Raw genomic sequence first — 18,627 nt, 5'->3', positions numbered from 1 at the left:
ATTGGATTAATTAATTCACGGACCGGGTTTAATTAATTGGATTAATTAATTATTGGGCCGGACCGGGCCGAGCCTATTTGGGTTTATATAAATACATAACTAGGGTTTGAGGTCCATGAAGGTTTTCATTATTCTTGCTAGCACAAGAGAAAACCCTAGAGGCTGCAATCAAATTCTCTGTGTGGATCACCGTTGGAGGCTGGACAATTGGACAGCTGTGGTGGCGAATCAAAGTTGTGGAACGAAAAGAAAAGCAAAAGGATTGCAGATCTGGAAAAGGTACAATCTTATCACAATTCCTAACCAAACACAATGAGATCTATTGGATGGGAATCGAAATATATTTTAAATTCCGCTGTGCATGTATAAGTAGATTCCCAACAGAACCTTGCTTAAATTATGAGTTCAAGTCTCTTCATCACCCATTTATTAAAAATAAATAAATAAAATTGTGCATTAAATCAAAAAATGAATTTGGACTTTGGCTTACACCATGAAAGGCGAAACTTAATTGTGTCGCCTCTTACCTAACAGCTTCAACTTTTCAAAACGCATAGGGTTGAGAGGGTGTGGGGAGTGCAACATGACATGGCAGAGTGGGAAGAAAATTACGTCGACGAAGCAATCGTCGAAATGAAGGCAAACAAGCTTGGCTCCAATTCGAACATCATTTTGTTGAGCCTGTTCGAATATATTACGAACGCCAATGGACGCGTTTGGGAATGAAATACTGTAACATGTATTGGTCAACTAACCATTACGCTGTAAAACTATCAAGAAAAGAGTAGTTGCTACTACTAACAGTAGCCCAGACATTTTTAGAAAATATTACTTCTCAGATTGAAAAAATATAAGAAATGATGGTTTGATTATACTCGTGTGATTACATCGTATGCATATATATATATATAGGAAAATAGCAGCAAGTTTATATGCAGGGAGGGGGTGGGTTGGGAAGAAAAGGAGTTTGCATGCATAGAAAAATCTTTCTACTTGTACTATATTCTTTCGCTTAACTAGATCAAAATAGGGTTTTTGCCAAATTAGGTGGGGCAGAAATTAAATATAAGCATGCATTTAGTTGGCTGTTAACATCTATCTGAGCTTGTAGTATTTTGTGAAAGTCTACGAAATTATTTATCTAAATGTATACTCAAAGACGCTACGAAGGCTCGTCACATACACAATTATTAAATGGGTGGTAGTGTTTTTAATGTTATTATATTAATGACATTTCATCTAAAAAATCAATTATATTTTTATTTATTTAAAATTATATTCGTTCTTTACGCTCATAAGATTAAAATTGATTGACTAAGTTGGCAATTGTAGTAGTGGAAATTTAGCCAAACTAGCTAATGAAGTTATCATTCTACAAAGATCAATTAATGTTGAAAGATTTGGACTTTTTCTTATGCACTTAATCATCGTTTGACTTTTCTTATGCACTCAATAATCATCAAAATTCTATGAAATTAATTAATTATTGATTCTCTGGTTTATAGTGGCATTCTTTGTCATATTAGTCTAAATGTCACGCCTTTCGTGATATTTGTCTTTCAATAGAGAGTGGCAAGCTATGACATTTCTTAAATAAAAAGGTCACACATGTTGTAATTTGGCTTTCTTTGAAGAACATTTTTGCTCAAGATCGTAATGTGCTTATAAAAAAACCTTTTTAACCGATATTTAAATCTTACTCTCTATTTTTGGGTATAATATGAATTAAAAGTTGTGCATTTAAGAGTGACATTGCATGTCAAGTTTTAATTATAAAGTCACATGTTATATAATATCTCACAGTAACTCACCATTTCTTAAACTCATTTTTAACTACAAAATCTATGGGACATGAATACATGATAAGTGTGAAAATTACACTTATCTAAACCACCAGAAGGGACTTTTGTGAGCTTCATACTTAATTATTTGTATTTTTTATTATTAGGAAAAAACATGGATTGTATCAAATATGGATCGAGAAGAATGAAATTTAATAAAATTTGCAGTTTTTGGGATCAAATTCCACAACTTTAGAAATCGAAAGACTTGAATTGGAATAAAGAAAGATTGTTGTTGCAATAAGAAATGGACTTGAGGACTAAAATGCACATTCCAAAATATTGGTGGACATTGAGGGCAAGAAACAAATTTAATTGGACCTTGTCACTTGGACTTGCAATTGGAATGAACCTCAAAAAGGACTAGGACTCTTTTTTTGTATTAAGAAAGCTGGCGGCAATTTACACAAATTGAGAAGAATTTGGATGGTAAAAGAATTACAAAAGCAAACAAAGAAGGCGGGGAGTGGGAGTCCTCGTGCAAAGAGGAATTTATCGGGCTTATTGGAATAAAATTGAAGGGCTATCCATATATCATTGGATTCACACCTCATATCCATTACAAAAATTCATCTTACGGGAGCAAAAACGAGGATTATTATTGGAGAGTTCATCCAGGTTGAAGATTCAATGCAAAGACGAAGTTATATTATTTGATTTTCTTCTTCTCCAGATTATAAATTCCATCTTTTTTATTAGCTAAGCTAGATTATTTTTGTGTTAATTTTTTTATGAAACTCACAAATCTTTAATGCATTCTTGCATGTTTGTATCTGTCACAGAAATATAGTTCGGGTCACATATAAGAATATGTTAATTTTGCACGAGAGAGATTGTTAAATAATTAGGAATATTAATATTCATAATTAAAGTGTTGTCAAATTTTGGGTTAAAGGAGTGCATTAATTGCATTCGTAGTAGTCTTGAATTAATTTAGTTTTTCAAAATTAATTAGTTTAAATTTCAACTCATAAGCACAACTTATCTATTCCGTTTGAGGCCAAATTAAATTGAATTTGGATTAGTACAATCTTTTTAGGTATGATACTTGAACTCAAAATTCATTTTATTACTTATTAACATTAACATTTCAACTTCACATTTAATCAACTTTTATCTAAATTTTAATAAAGTTCTATTTTTAACAAAATCAAACAGAGACTAATATATATGACTGCGTTCTTTTGTAAAAGTTCAGTAACCATTTGGATAATTCACTTATGTACAGTCACAAGCACAATTTTTAAATGGGTGGTAGTAAGAGCAGATCCACGTCTTTTGCTATTATTAGGATAATGATCAAGGGCGTAGGGAGTGACAGGTCCGAGGCTTGATAATGATGCATTTCATCTAATTCAATCATACATTTTTATTTATAATCTATTACACTCTAATCCATTTCCTATTAAAATTTCAAGTTTTTTTTTTTTTTTTTAAGTACTATATTCATCCCGTTACATCATCCTTATTAAATTCATTTAAAAAACACTATATATCAATTACCACTTTTATATATTACCTCAATCTAGATATATCCATATTAAAATTTTTAAAAAAATATTATATTCATCCACATTAAAAGATATATTCCTATTATTAATTAATTATGAAATAACACTCGTTTCAAGATACTATCAAGTGGAATAAAAATTAAGTGGTGGTTTGAGGTGATCTTTTTAATTTCGATATAATCATATATTTTAGTTTTTCTATTAAAAACCTTCTCCTTTTCAAATCAATTTAGGTGGAATATTTAGATTTTGGAGTTTATCTTTTTAAAACTAAAGGTAAAATTATAGGAAATTAGCAACGGTTTCCTAACACGAATGCAAACAAAAGTTGTTTGTTCTACTTTACATGAATTAGTGTTCAAATTACCAATATCAAAATTCGTAGGGGAGGGAATTGCTTGATTCAGTTCTAGTAATCCAACCTGTAAGGCGAAGCGTCAACAGTATCCGTGTTTTCTTCTGTCTATTCTTTTTGTAATTGTCACTTTTAATCATCTTTAATAGCTTGACGAATTTTTGGTTTTATTCTTCTCAGGATTCCCTTTGCAGGCACCATCCATATTGAGCTTTACTTGACATTTTAATAGATTTTAATAACAACAATGTTAGATGTACACTTGAGGTGTACATTTTGCTTGACATTTGACGTGTTGTAAAAACGTACACCATGTAGAACTAATTTAATCAAAAAATGGAGTTAATATGTAAATATTATAGAGTGTTTAATTAACCTTAATTTTTGTGAAAAATGTTATTTTTCCTTCCAAATTTCTTACTTTTGGTGTGTTTGATTAACAATTTTTTGGTAGAAAATATTTTCCAACTTCTGGTCAGACAACAATATTTTCCTCAAAAAACAATGAAAATATTTTCTTTAGGGAGGGGTAGTTTTTATTTTTCAAGTAGTTCACTCTTTTTATTTTTATTTTTTTCCTTGTCTCTCACCTACCAACCAACAAGAAATGGACATATATAATATTTTCTATGTTGAAAACTAAATTAATTAAACACATTTAATTAATTTTCATACAATTATGTTATAAACAATTAAATTATCTAGAATTTATTTTCTTTCTATGCAAATTTGATGCTCACAATCAAACACACCCTTAATGAATGAATTTAGAGTTTAAATTTTATTTAATTTTATTCATGTCTATGTAAGTAAACTTACATTTGATTAAAAATGTAATATAATATTTTTAAAGTGGATAGATATATAACAATGGTGGATGAAAATAGCGGCTCCCAATAAATTAGGCACTGCAATTTGTGAAAATTAAGCCGAAACACTAGGACTGGGTATTCCCCTATACAAGATTTATTTGGATATGAATATCAATGTTTCTAATTTAACTAATAATATCTTTCAAGTAGAATTAGCTATCTCCTCACATATGACTCAATAACATCCCTATCACGATGCGAACATGTTAAGATATATCGAATCACAAGAACATCTATTTGGATCAAGCAAAGTGTAGACAATTATTCTTACCGTTTATAGGACCTCACAATGATTGCTGTTACATGCTATCTTCCATATTTCTTCATTCAAATGATAATAAGATTCACAATACAATCCAATTAGTGGCAACTAATTGAAATCATTAAGTTCATAACAAACATTTAGTCCAAATAAATATTAAATGTTAAAACATAGAATTTAATATAAAATTTCAAAACATAGGTTTTAACATTATCCTAACATCTATGCATCTAGTCAAGCATTATATGATTACAGGTATACAAATTGAAATCGATACATCACCCCAAAAGTAAAGTTTTGGGAGGAAAATGAAATAATCTTGAATCTTGAATTCTTTAAATGGATGATGATCGCTCTCCTTGAATGTCTTCTTCTTCTTCTTCTTCTTTAACCCAAAGCAATAATGTATGAATTTGGTAGGAATAGGGGTGATGGAGAAGAGAGATATTTGATGATATTTGAAGGATTTGCTAATGTTGGAGAATATTACGGCAAAACCACAATTTGGAAGATTTCTACAATTAGTTATTTTCATTCCTTGATTGCTCATCCTCAATAAAGCAACCTTGATATGATGCGACTATAGATGTTTCATTGTAAGCTCCAATCATAAGTGAATAATATACAAGTTCGTCTCTTCTCCGGTATGTAGGTTGCTACACTGGCACCTAACCACACAATTCTTTGTTTTCTTATTAGTTTTTATTGAATTCTTCATGGTATTGAAGCAGATGTATTGATTCGGTCCATTGCTATTCAAACACAATTTGTTCAGAAATTCATGAACTTTTCGCAATCCGTGAATATAGATTTTTTCATTTTTGAGTGACATTTACGAAAACGATTGTATCTTTCAAATCGTAACTTGAAATTGTGCAAGGTTGGTGCCATTGAATTCATATCGTCTGTATTAGCTATGTTTTGGGCTATTTTTAAAAACGTTTGGTGGGTTGAAATCATCTTCAAAGTCTATTGTTCATGTTTTTCAGTTTTTTGCTGTTTATTTTTGGCCTTTGCTTTTTTTTTTTTAGTTTACAACGATTGAGAAATCAGTTAATCCATGTATAAAAATGGAGAATGTTGTTAATCCTAGATGGAAGTTATCTACTATTCCTTTGAATGATATAATTTACATATCATGGTCAAGAGCCTTGACGTTGTCTCTTGGTGGAAAGAAAAAGTTGGGCTTTATTAATAGCACTTTTGCATGTCCAAATTCTACAGATCCAACATATGAAGGGTGGATATCGAATGATCAACTTGTTCGGTCTTGGCTTCTAAATTCAATGGAAGCACATATTGCTAAAATCTTCACCTTTTCAGACTCAGGGAAGAGTTATGGAAATCTATTGAGGAACTTTATGGAAGCCAAAATAACGCCACTAGAATCTTTGCATCGAAATGGGAAATTACTGCCACTGAGCAAGGAGATAAGCCATTCATTGAACACCTCGATAATCTTAAGAAAATGTTGGACAATTTGAGCATGTATCATCCACATACAATCGACACAAAAATTAAAAAGTGCTAAAGAAGATAAGATCTTTTCTTTGTTGATTAGTTTAAGGCTGGAGTATGAGAATTTTTTGGAGTCATATCCTTATGAGTCCTATACTTCCAACCTTTTCGAGTGTGTGTGCAATTGTGCAGTGAGAAGAAACTCGAAAAAGGGCAGTACACTTATTGTTAAAAGAGATGTAAAAAAGGATACTTTTTAGAATAAGAAATGATGGGAAGCTCCAAAATGCAACCACTGTCACATGCTATGACACTCTAAGGATCGATGTTGGGAACTTCATTCTCATCTTAAGCCATCCACTATGAAAGAAGAAAATGGAGAAGGTACTGCTATTGCTGATACTACCATTTCAATGAATCAATTGGCCCAAATAAACAAATCGGTCATCCTAGTCCTCCTGCTCCAAAAGAATCAAATCCTTCCAGTTTCATGTCTCCGGTAACCTTGAAGCTTATTTCTCTTCATATACATCTAAACATTTGAATACTTAGATTATTGATTTGGGTGCTATTGATCATATGGCGAATGATGTAGCATCTTTGAGTGATTAATCAAAAAATTCATCCAAACATGCTGTTTGTTGATCTGGAAAAATAATTAACTCTTTAAATTACAATGTTATTTTTCTCCTAATGGTGTTGTGTTTCAGGATTGAACTTCGGGAAAGAAGATTGGTGAAGGTGTCTACTCACATGGACTTTATCCGTTGAAACCATTCGGTGCCACTTCTCTTAATAGTGCTATGCTAGAAAATCATATTGTTTATCAAAGATTTGGACATTCTTCTAGTCCTGTTTTATCTTTTTTACTTCTATCTATGTCTTTTGGGACACATGTCGGCAACATTTGTTAGTTTTCCAAGCAAGTTTTTCTACCATATAATAATTTGTTATCTACGTCTGTTATACCATTTGAGTTCATTCATTTTGATTTATAGGACTGTGTCAAATTGATTCATATGATGGTTTTAAATATTACTCTGTTTTTAATTATTTCCATAGCATGGTGGCCACTCAATTTGGTAGTAAAATCAAGATTTTCGTTTGGATAATGGGACTGAATTTGCAAAGGGTCCCCCTCTTGCCTTTCTTCGCAATGAAAGCATTATTTATCAAACTAGTTGTATTGGTACACCTTAGCAAAATGGAGTGGTTGAAAAAAAAAAATCGACATATTTTGGAGACTACGAGAGCTCTCATGCTTCAAATGAATATTCCAAAGAATTTTTGGTCACCTAAAGTTTTAACATAAGTTTACTTGATAAATAGGCTCTCAAGTCGTGTTATCCATTTTCAGTCACCATTGGATGTCTTAAAAGGGAGAAAACCTGACGTGTCCTACCTCCGAATATTTGGTTGTGTTTGTTATGTGCACCACCAGACCTTGCATTGCGATAAACTTGATCCCCGTTCCATTCAATGGATCTTCTTCAAATATTCTAAAACAAAAAAACAAAAAAAAAGAAGAAGATATATGTGCTATGATCCTTAGTCTCAGAAACTACTTGTATCATGGGATGTGCAATTTTCTGAGAGAACCTTATATTACAGCGCAAAGTTTGACTAAGAATTTACCCTAGGGGAAGAGTTTGAACTATCTACTTCCCTTTCCCATTGTATGGACATCTTCTGTAATGCCCCAATTTTCTATAAACTACGGAACGTTACAAAAAAAACTTATTTTTTGTTTATTTTAAGTGCAGAACTATAAAAATAAAGTTCTTTATTAAACAAATAACCGCAACATTTATAAATCTAAATTTAAAACATGAAAATTGTATCTAAACATAACATAAACTCCTAACTAATTCAAATAACACGTTTGGAACACTAATTGGTAAATTTAAAGATGGCAAACTTATTTCTTTTTCTTTTTATTTGATCCACTTGGCAGCCCACATCACCATTCTACACCATTCCAATTGACCCAAACTAACCTGTAAAAATTGTAAGAGTGAGTATTTGAAAACACCCAATAAGACACGTGCAGTTTTTATATACAATTACATAACAATAAAATCTACATTTCATACCGCTCTGCTCTTATGGAGTATATCGGTGATTAAGTGACACACCTATCTTAAATTCTCTTATAATCCCATAGGATTTCATATCTCTTTAAAAAAATGTCTACTGGCGATCCATACATTTTTTATTGGACATAAACGCATAAGGAAACAAAAATACTTGCACTTAAAGTATCTTAATTTGATAGTTCCAAAGAAAAATTTTGATTGCACGTTCCAATTTCTCCTAAATTTCTCTGCTTTGGATATTTAGTGGGTATCTTGTTTCTGGTTTCAAAAGAGCAAGTGGGACGATCACGTTTTCTTATTCGGAAGATTGCTCTAGATAGTGATATTTTACTTATTCTAATGGCGTATATTTATACTGTAGTCTATTTGTTGTTTCCTAATGAATTTAGAATTGTTTTGATGTTTATCCCAATTAAATTGGATTAGGGATTAACTAAAAGATTTGTATTAATTATCAATGATTAATCTACCCATCATTTATGATAACTAATTGGGATTAGTTTCATAAACGATCCTCCAATAAATTTCTATTAGACTATGATAATATTAATATTTTGTTTACTTAATGTCCTCTAATAATGTAAATAAACAATACACACTTGTTTGTTGATTGAGGGAAGATTTCAGTAGATGAATAAGCTAATTAATTAGTTAGGATTATCTTTTTCCTTGTTTTACTTTGTTCTGATCTAACTTGATTTCATCTTATCCAAAACAACTTTTTCTCGAGTTAACGACTTCTAATTAATTACAACCGTCAAAATGAGTCCAATATTGATATACCAAAACTTATTCCATCGTTATCTAATTATGTATCCTAAATAAAATAGAAATTAAAATCCTATTCCATTTATAATCCCCAACTTTTCTAAATATAAATATATATTATACAAGATCAATAAAAAAAAATTATCTATAATTTTTTTTTTGACGTTACATCTTCTTTCGATATTGCAAGCACTAACATAAATGAAACTAGGGTACAGAATGGAGATATAGAAAGAACTGAGCAGGATGGAAACAGTAGGGACACCAAATGTTCTTTGTCACTAGAACATATTATTTTTGTACCAGATGTTCCAGAAAAAGGTTCTTAAAAGGCCATATTGATGTGAACCCACGTATAAATAGTGGTTATGAAGTCCACACGAGATTGATTCAAACCCAAGAAACTCAAGAATTAGCATTTAGAGTTTGATCCAAAAATATTGAACCAATAAACTAACACAATCGTCGATAATATGTTGACCCATTGATCACATTTAAGAATCTCACCAAAAATGTTTGAATGCCATAAGAAAATAATTCTTGATAAGTTTGAAATTTATTTCAATGAAGAACAAGATTTGAAAGCAAAATATGCGTATGTGATTAATCTCTCAAATTATAAGAATGAATGTTTACAATGTAGAATAATGAGTCCTATTTATAGGAAACCCATAAAATCCTATTCTAAATGGAATTAAAGTCTAAAAAAAGTACAAAAGTTACCAAAACGTAGAGTTTTAACAAAAATAAAAGATTTCTCAAAAAATAGAAAATTTCACCCAAATTTTATATTATGCGACGCATAGAACAAATCTATGTGGTCACATAGAAGGTCCATAATTCATAGCTGGAGTTTTGCAATGGTACATTCGACCACATGCTTGGTGTCACTATGCATCGCATAGTGGTAGTCTTTAGCTCCTTCATCGAAACTTGTATCAAGTTGATTCACTTTGAATCCTCCTCCGAGCCTAACATGAAACTAGTCCCTTTACTTGTCAAGATCGATGTTTCATCCATTGTAAATTGAACAAGTAATCCCATCGCTTCTTTGACCCACTTTGCTCACGGCCTAGTCATTAACCCTCCTTCAACGATCAACGGATCCTTAGCTAAATTTACCTTCATTGTATTCGTTCCATGGATCACATCATCCTTTCACTCTTCAAAAGGATTCAACCTGGAATCTGTACCTGCATCAAAGATAGAAAGATCAGACATGTCAAAAGTATCCAAAACATTATTCTCACTAGGAAGATCTAATTTGTAGGCATTGTTATTAATCCTCTCAAGAACTTGAAATGGACCATCGTCCCGTGTTTGCAACTTTGATTGTGTTGTTCTGGAAAGCATTCTTTCCACAAGTGTATCCAAATCCAATCACCACGTTCAAAAGTAACGCTCTTCCGACCTTTATTTACTTGCAATGCATAGTGTTTGTTTTTTTTTTCAATTCGTATCCTTACCTTTTCATGGAGTGATTTTACCAATTCAGCCTTCTTTTATCTATCTAGATTACCTCGTTCATTAACAGGTAAATAAATTAAATCCAAAGGTTTTAGTGGATTAAAACCATATACAATTTCAAATGTGAACACGAAGTAGTAGAATGTATGGCCCTATTATATGCAAATTCAATGAATTGTATGTACTCTTCCCAGCTCTTCAAATTTTTATTAATGATCATGCATAGTAATTGTATCATGGACTTATTGACTACCTTAGTTTGCCCATCGATTTGTGAGTGGTAAGTTGTAGCAAATAATAACTTTGTGCCTAACTTATTCCACAAAACCTTCCAAAAGTAGCTAAGGAATTTGACGTCCCTATCCAATACAATACTTTTAGAAATCCAATGTAATCGCACTACTTTCTTAAAGAATAAATCTGTAATATTAATGGCATCATTAGTTTTATAACATGGAATAAAATATACCATATTGCTAAACCTATCTGCCACCAAAAATATGGAATATCTTCCTTTCGTTGTTCTAGGTAAACCCAACACAAAGTCTATAGATACGTCGACCCAAGGTTCAATCCGGTAATGGGTACACAAACTTTGAAGTAAAACCTTAGACTTAGCCTTTTGCAAGTAATGCATCCTACTACAAACCGATCAACATCAATTCTCATCTTAGGCCAAAAAAAATGTTCACTTAGCATTTCTAAGGTCTTCTTAACCCCAAAATATCCCATTAAACCTTCACTATATGCTTTTCTTATTAGCAATTCTCTCATTGAACATTTAGGAACACATAATTTTTTTTCCCGAAATAGATGCACATTATACCTAAAAAATTTATCTATAGCTCCTTATCACATAATTCATATATGCTAGAGAAATCTGGATCATTAGCATACATGTCTTTAACATATTCAAAACCCAAAAATTTAGCACTTCAAGAAGTTAAATGCACATACCTCCTCAATAATACATTCACTGCTACATTTTCTTTGCCTTGTTTATATCAAATGACGTATGAAAATGTCTCTCTAAACTCCATCCACCTTGTATGCGTCTTATTTAGATTATCTTGACCACTCAGATGCTTCAAAGATTCTTGGTCAGTGTGAATTACAAACTCCATTGACCATAGATAATGTTGCCATGTCTCCAAAACTCAAACAAGTGCATACAACTCATTGTCATATGTTGGATAATTGCAAGCTGCTTTATTTAGCTTTTCACTAAAGTAAGTTATCGGCCTTCTATCTTGTATTAAAATAACTCTAATACCTATCCCTGAGGTATCACATTCAATCTCAAAAGTTTTGTTAAAATTATGAAGTACTAAAATCGATGCCTTACACAACCTATCTTTAATAGTATTAAATGTATGTTCTTGTTTAACGCCCCATTGAAATCCTACCTTTTTTTTCTTTTTTGAAAATTTTCATGTGTTGTTGCAATTGTGCTAAAGTCTTTAACAAAACGCCTATAGAAACTAGTCAAAGCGTGAAAAATTCTTACCTTAGTTATGCTTTCAAGTGTTGGTCAATCCTTAATAGCCTTGATTTTCTCCCCATCTACTTTTATTCCCTTTGCACTAACAACATTCCCAAAAAAAAAAAAAAAAAAAAAATTTGTTTTTTTGCAAAATGAAAATTTTTTAAAGTTAGCGTAAAGTTGTTCTTGTCTTAACACTACAAGCACATATTTTAAATGCCCTATACGCTCATCCAAATCTTCACTACATACCAAAATGTCATCAAAATAAACTACTACGAGTTTATGAATGCATGCAAAATATGGTTCATTAATCGCATTAATGTACTAGGCGCATTAGTAAGTCCAAATAACATAACTAATCACTCATAAAATCCACATTTAGTTTCAAAAGCAATTTTCCATTCATCGCCTTTCCTCATCCTAATTTGATGATAACCACTTTTAAGATCAATTTTACTAAATATTCATGCGTCATTATAATTCATCTAACATATCATCTAACCTAGAAATAGGATGACGATACTTTATCGTTATATTGTTGATGGCCCGACAATTCACACACATCCTCTAGGTTCCATCTTTCTTTGGCACTAGTAGCACTGGCACGACACATGGACCTATATTCTCCCTTACATATCCCCTACTCATCAATTCCTCCACTTTTGAAGTTCCTTGGTCTCCTCGAGATTACTTCGGTAAGCCAGCCGGTTTGGAATGACATCTCCATGTATGAAGTCAATTTAATGCTTGATGCTTCAAATGGGTGGTAAACCACTGAGCATGTCTTCCTGGACCACATCTTCGAATTCCTGCAACAAATAAGAAGCCAAACTGGAGAGGGGTATGTTAGATTCCTCAAAATTGAGGAGTGACTCTTTATAGGCCAATAAGATAATTTGTTACCTCTTAACTATTGCCTCTTCAACTCACTTCCTTTTGCAAATAAATTCACTTTCGATGTTTCTCTCCTCTCGGAAGACACTTATTCTTTTTGCTCTTATGGCTCTATTATTTTTTCTGATTATTAGCCACCTCATAATTCTCTCTTGCTCTCTATTTTTATCAATCTTTTCTCTTCCTCATTTTCAATTGATTTGATCCTCATACACTTGTGCATGTGTTAATGGCTCAAGAATAATAGATTTTCTATGTTTCATAAAGTTGTACCCATCATGAATTACTTTCCTATCATATTTCTATGGTCCTCCCAACAAAATACTTTCGGCATGTATAGAAACTACATTGCACATCACTTCATCATGATAGCTACCAATTGAAAAACTTATTAATACTCTCATATTCACCTTAATCTCCCCACATTCGTTTAACAATTGCAGTCTGTAAGATTTAGGATACTTTAACATGGTTAACCCCAGTTTCTCAACAAGTATAGTGCTAGCTACTTTAGTACAACTATCACCATCAATAATCTTACTGCATACCTTGTTGTTGATGTGACACCTCCTATGGAATATGTTCTTCTGCTGTTGTTCCAAGTCATCCGCCTTGATTTGAGCATTAAGAGCTCACCACGTAAACAATCTCTCCTACTGGATACTTCACCTTCTCACCATTACTAGCTTCTTCTAATTTCGACATTCATCGTAGCCACCCTCACTTCCACTCACCATTCTCCATGTCTCACAAAATCGTTGTCTTTTTGTTTGGACATTAAGAAGCAATGTATCTCGACCACAAGTACCTAAAGCATTTGATGTCTCGACTCTTAGATGGTTGGGATTCTACTTAGATGTAACATTGCTAGCATTTTCCTCATTTCCCTTCGTTAGCCATCTTCCTTATTGTTATCCTATTTCGATTTCCAAGAAGAATTAGAACCCGATGGATACCTAACTGTCCTCTTCCTCTTCAATTGTCTCTCCATCTTTAAAGCCACATATAGCAAGCATATCCTCCAACTCTACATAATGTTGTAGTTCTACCATATTAGCTATCTTCCTATTCAAACCATTTAAATAGTGGCCTCCTTATCCACCTTAATATTGGCTCTAATCATAATCATCTCTATCTCCTTATGATAGTCCTCCACACTTCTAGAACCTTGGTAGAGGCTTTGCAATTTTTGATAAAGCTCTATATAGTTTTGATTATGAATGAACCTCTTCCTCATGATGGCCTTCAATTTTTCCCATGTATTAATAGGCCTATCACGATTCCTCCTCTTAGTTGTCACTACTTGATCCCACCAAGTAATGGCATAATCGGTAAATTCAAGTACTGTAATTTTTTTCCCTTATTTTCCTCCAAATAGTTGTGGCAATCAAATATCAATTCGATTTTCCTTTTTCACTCTAAGTAAGCTTTCGGATCACTCATTTCTCTAAATGAAGGAATTTTTATTTTGACATTCCCATACTTCCGTCAACTTTATCTCCACCGCGATCTCTTTCCCTCCTTTCATGCTTAACGCCTCTATCTCTTATTTTTCCTATCTTAGCATCCACCAATGTTCCTTAATCAATGTCACTACTAGCCTCATATTCTACACGATTCTCAACCCTAGGCTCTCGCCTATCTTGTCTCCTTGTATTGGGAACTCCCCTATGCAAATTGGTAAGCAATGGGTCTTGCCTTTTCATCCATGCCTCCTACGCATCCAAACTGTCCCTCACATCTTCAAACAACCTTTCAAACTGTTGTATCATCTTCTTCGACAAGTTGACTTGGTTGTTGTTCCTACTCGGGGTAGAATCATCTCGGTCAGACATCCTAATTTTAAAGTAATATATGCCTCACATGTTTACACTCATGTATAACTCAAATTGATGTGAATTGACATAGCAATAGTAGCTACAAAACTCACATGAGATTGATTCAAATCTAAGAAAACCAAGAATCAACATTTAGAGTTTGATCCAAAAATTTGAACCAAGAAACCAACACAACCGCCGACAATATGTTGATCCTTTGATCACAAAATTCAAGAATCTCATCCAAAATGTTTGAACGTCACAAGAAAATAATTCTTGATAAGTTCAATTTTTAGTTCAATGAAGAACAAGATTTGAAAGCAAAATATGCTCGGCAAATTAATCTTTCAAATTATATGAATGAATCTTTATAATAATGAGTGATATTTATAGGAAACCCATAAAATCCTATTATGAACAGAATTAGAGTCTAAAAAATACAAAATTTACAAAAAGTAGAGTTTTAACAAAAATAAAAGATTTCACGAAAATTGAAAAAAAAATTAGCCAAATTTTATACTATGCGGCCGCATAGAGTAATTCTATCGCATAAAAGGTTCATAACTCCTAGCTGGAGTTTTTGCAATGGTGCATGCAACTGCATGCTTGGCGTCACTATGCGGTCGCATTGCGGTAGTCTTTATCTTCTTCATCTAAAACTTGTATCGAGTTGATCAACTTCGAATCTTCCTTCGAGCCCAACATGAAACTCGTCCTTTTACTTGTCAAGATCAATGTTTCGTCCATTGTAGATTGAACAAGTAATCACATTGCTTCTTTAACCTGCTTTGCTTGCGAATTAGTCATCGGCCCTCCTTAAATGATCAACAAATCCTTGCCTGAACTTGCCTTTGTTGCATTCGTTTCATGGATCACATCACAAATTGAATGTCCAGGGCTCCGAAAAAATTAAAGGACTTTGTTACTTATGAAGCCATGAGTCATCCTATACAGGCTCATCTATCATACTCCAATATCTTTGAATCTCATTCAGCATTTCCAATTTCGTTGTCTTCAACTCAAGAGCTAAATAATTTTAGACGAGCAAATTCTAGACCTATTTGGAAATAAGCGATATAGGAAGAGTTACAAGCCCTTGCTGACAACAAAACTTGGTCCATTGTAAAACTCCATCTAGAAAAGAAGATAGTTGGATGTCGTTAGGTTTATAAAACGAAGTTCTGAAATGATGGATCTATTGAACGACATAAAGCATGTCTTGTTGTCAAAGATTTTACTCAGACTTGTGGAGTTGATTACAATGGGACATTTGTTTCAATAGCCAAAATGAACACATTTCGTGTTTTTTTTTATCTCTAGCCGTCAGTCAAGATTGGAAATTGTTTCAGATAGATGTAAAGAATGCATTTTTACATAGTGATCTTGAGGAAGAAGTTTACATAAGTATACATCCAAGTCATCCGTTTGAGGGTCGTAGTGATCCATATATGCTTTTAAATAATCACCTCGTGCATGTACATTAAATTCAGTCATGTTCTTGTCAAGAATGGTTTAAAGATGAGTAATTTTGATTCATCCTTGTTCGTGAAAAGAGGTATGAGTAGTACTATTATTATTTTGATTTATGTTGATGACATAGTTATTACTGGTGATGACCTCGCTAAAATATCAAGGCTCAAAAAATATTATTTATACTCGATTTTCTATTGAGGATCTGGGAATTTTGAAATACTTCTCTGACTAGAAATTGCATATTCAAAGAAGGGCATATTTCTCAATCAAAGGAAATATGTGTTGGATTTGTTACAAAATACTGGTAAATTAGGTGTCAAGCCAGCTCAAACACCTATAGAGTGTAATTTAAAATTACAACTTGATGGCGACCTATTATCTGATGTGGGTTAATTTCAAAGATTGGTGGGCAGACTAATTTACCTCAGAATTAATCGACCCGATATCTCATATGCTATCAGCCTGGTTTTTACACTCTCCACAAGTTGCACATATGGATATCGTTAATCGAATTTTGCATTATCTCAAGGGGTCACCTAGTTTTGGTATATGGATGCATAAGAATGGTCATTCTCTTATTACTGTCTATATAGATGTGGATTGGGCTGGCACTACAATTGACAAACTATCTATAACAAGGTATTGTACTTTTATTAGTGGTGACATGGAGGAGTAAAAAGTAGAATGTTGTTGCACGCTCTAGTGTCAAAGTTGAATATTGGGCAATGGCTTCTACTGCAAGTGAAATTATTTGGCTTCGCTCTTTGTTAAGAGATTTGGGATTTGGCTCGTCACAACCCACAAAAATGTATTGTGATAATTAATCTGCTACTCATATTACTTCCAATCCAATATTTAATGAATGGACCAAACACATTGAAAGTGATTGTCATTTTATATGGAAACAAGTCCAAGCCAAGGTTAGTTGTACTCCCTTGTTCGTAATAGTGAACAATTAGCTAAAATTTTCACCAAAGGCTTGTCCACTGCCAAATTTCATGAGATATTGTCCAAGTTGGGCTCTATTGTTATTTTCATACCAACTCGGAGAGAAGTGTTTGAAGGATTTGCTAATTGGAGAATATTATGTCGCAACCACAATTTAGAAGATTTCCATAATTCGTTATTTTCTTTTCTTGATTGCCTCATCCTTAATGAGGCAACCTTGATGTAATGTGATTATATATGTTTCATTGTAAGCTCGAAACATAAATGAATAATATACAAGCTCCTCTCTTCTTCCGTGGATGTAGGTTGCTACACTGACACCGAACCACGTAATTCTTTGTGCTCTTTTTAGTTTTATTGAATTCTTCAAGGTGCCTTGCAACAAAAGCTTATTCAAAGCTTTACAATGAATATGTTGATCTTCGATGCTCTTTTTTCACTGAATATGTGGAATATAATTTACCAGAGCCTCCTAGCTTTCTCCCTTTTTAAATTGTGGATGAAAGATTGTATTTATAGATTAAGAATTGGGTAAAAAAATTGTGCCATAATTGGTTTCCAAGAAAAGATTGATTTAAAGAAGGTAATATTTTTTTGGCAGGACTATAATGCATGTGTTCGCACATGCATGTCATTCTTCCCTCTTCTTAAGCCTAACATTGCAAGGGCATACTTGCGATCGTAAAGTCAAATTTTTCTTTCTATTCATTTTGGTCTCTAGTCTTCTCTCTTTGTTCAATATGAGTCATTTATTCTTTAACTTTAGTCCTTTATTTTTTCAACTTCATAATTTGGTTCTCATCATTCTTCGATCATCCGTAATTGATTCAATGCAAGTTTTGAAAGCTTGCAATTAACTTTCTATACTTTTACAATGTTGGATTTTTTGAATAACCTACTATTACTCCATTAATGCTTCGAATCGATCAATTCATCAATTGCTCCGAATTTAACTCCAATTTCATATTTCTTTCAAGTCAATTACATCCAAGTCGAGGATTTACTTACGATTAACATATTTACATATAAATTAACTAAATATTCACTCAATTAATCATAGATAATCAAGTATATATATTCTCAATAAGCATATAAAATACATTTAATCACACCACAAACTTAAACTCTCATTCGTTCCGAGCAAGACGACTACTAGTCACACAAGCAAACAAACATAAATATCATTGCATTGGATAACTTCGTAAACTCTCATTCGTTCCAAGCAAGACTACTGCTAATCACACAAGCAAACAAACATAAATATCACTACATTGGATAACTTTGCAAACTCTCATCAAGTAATGAAATTATTTACAATTCATAAAACGTTCAAAAGCATTGCTTCTACAACTTATTTTCACTTATTCAATGCTCGATCA

General features: G+C 32.6%; 1 protein-coding gene across 1 annotated transcript in view; it reads right to left on the bottom strand.

Annotated features, from left to right (window-relative positions):
• LOC111404526 (peroxidase A2-like) overlaps positions 1–5,391 on the bottom strand; it is a 7,576-nt gene extending 2,185 nt beyond the window's left edge. Inside the window, exons 1-2 of the mRNA XM_023033320.1 lie at positions 5,095–5,391; positions 613–750 (exon numbers count right to left, since the gene is read on the bottom strand). Coding sequence (XP_022889088.1) covers positions 613–750; positions 5,095–5,391 — 435 coding nt within the window. The remainder of the gene's footprint in view (positions 1–612; positions 751–5,094) is intronic.
• Positions 5,392–18,627: the final 13,236 nt, after the last annotated feature.

Source organism: Olea europaea, chromosome 11 (assembly GCF_002742605.1).
Source record: "Olea europaea var. sylvestris chromosome 11, O_europaea_v1, whole genome shotgun sequence".
NCBI classification, from domain to species: domain Eukaryota; kingdom Viridiplantae; phylum Streptophyta; class Magnoliopsida; order Lamiales; family Oleaceae; genus Olea; species Olea europaea.
This window is presented reverse-complemented; position numbering and strand designations above follow the sequence as displayed.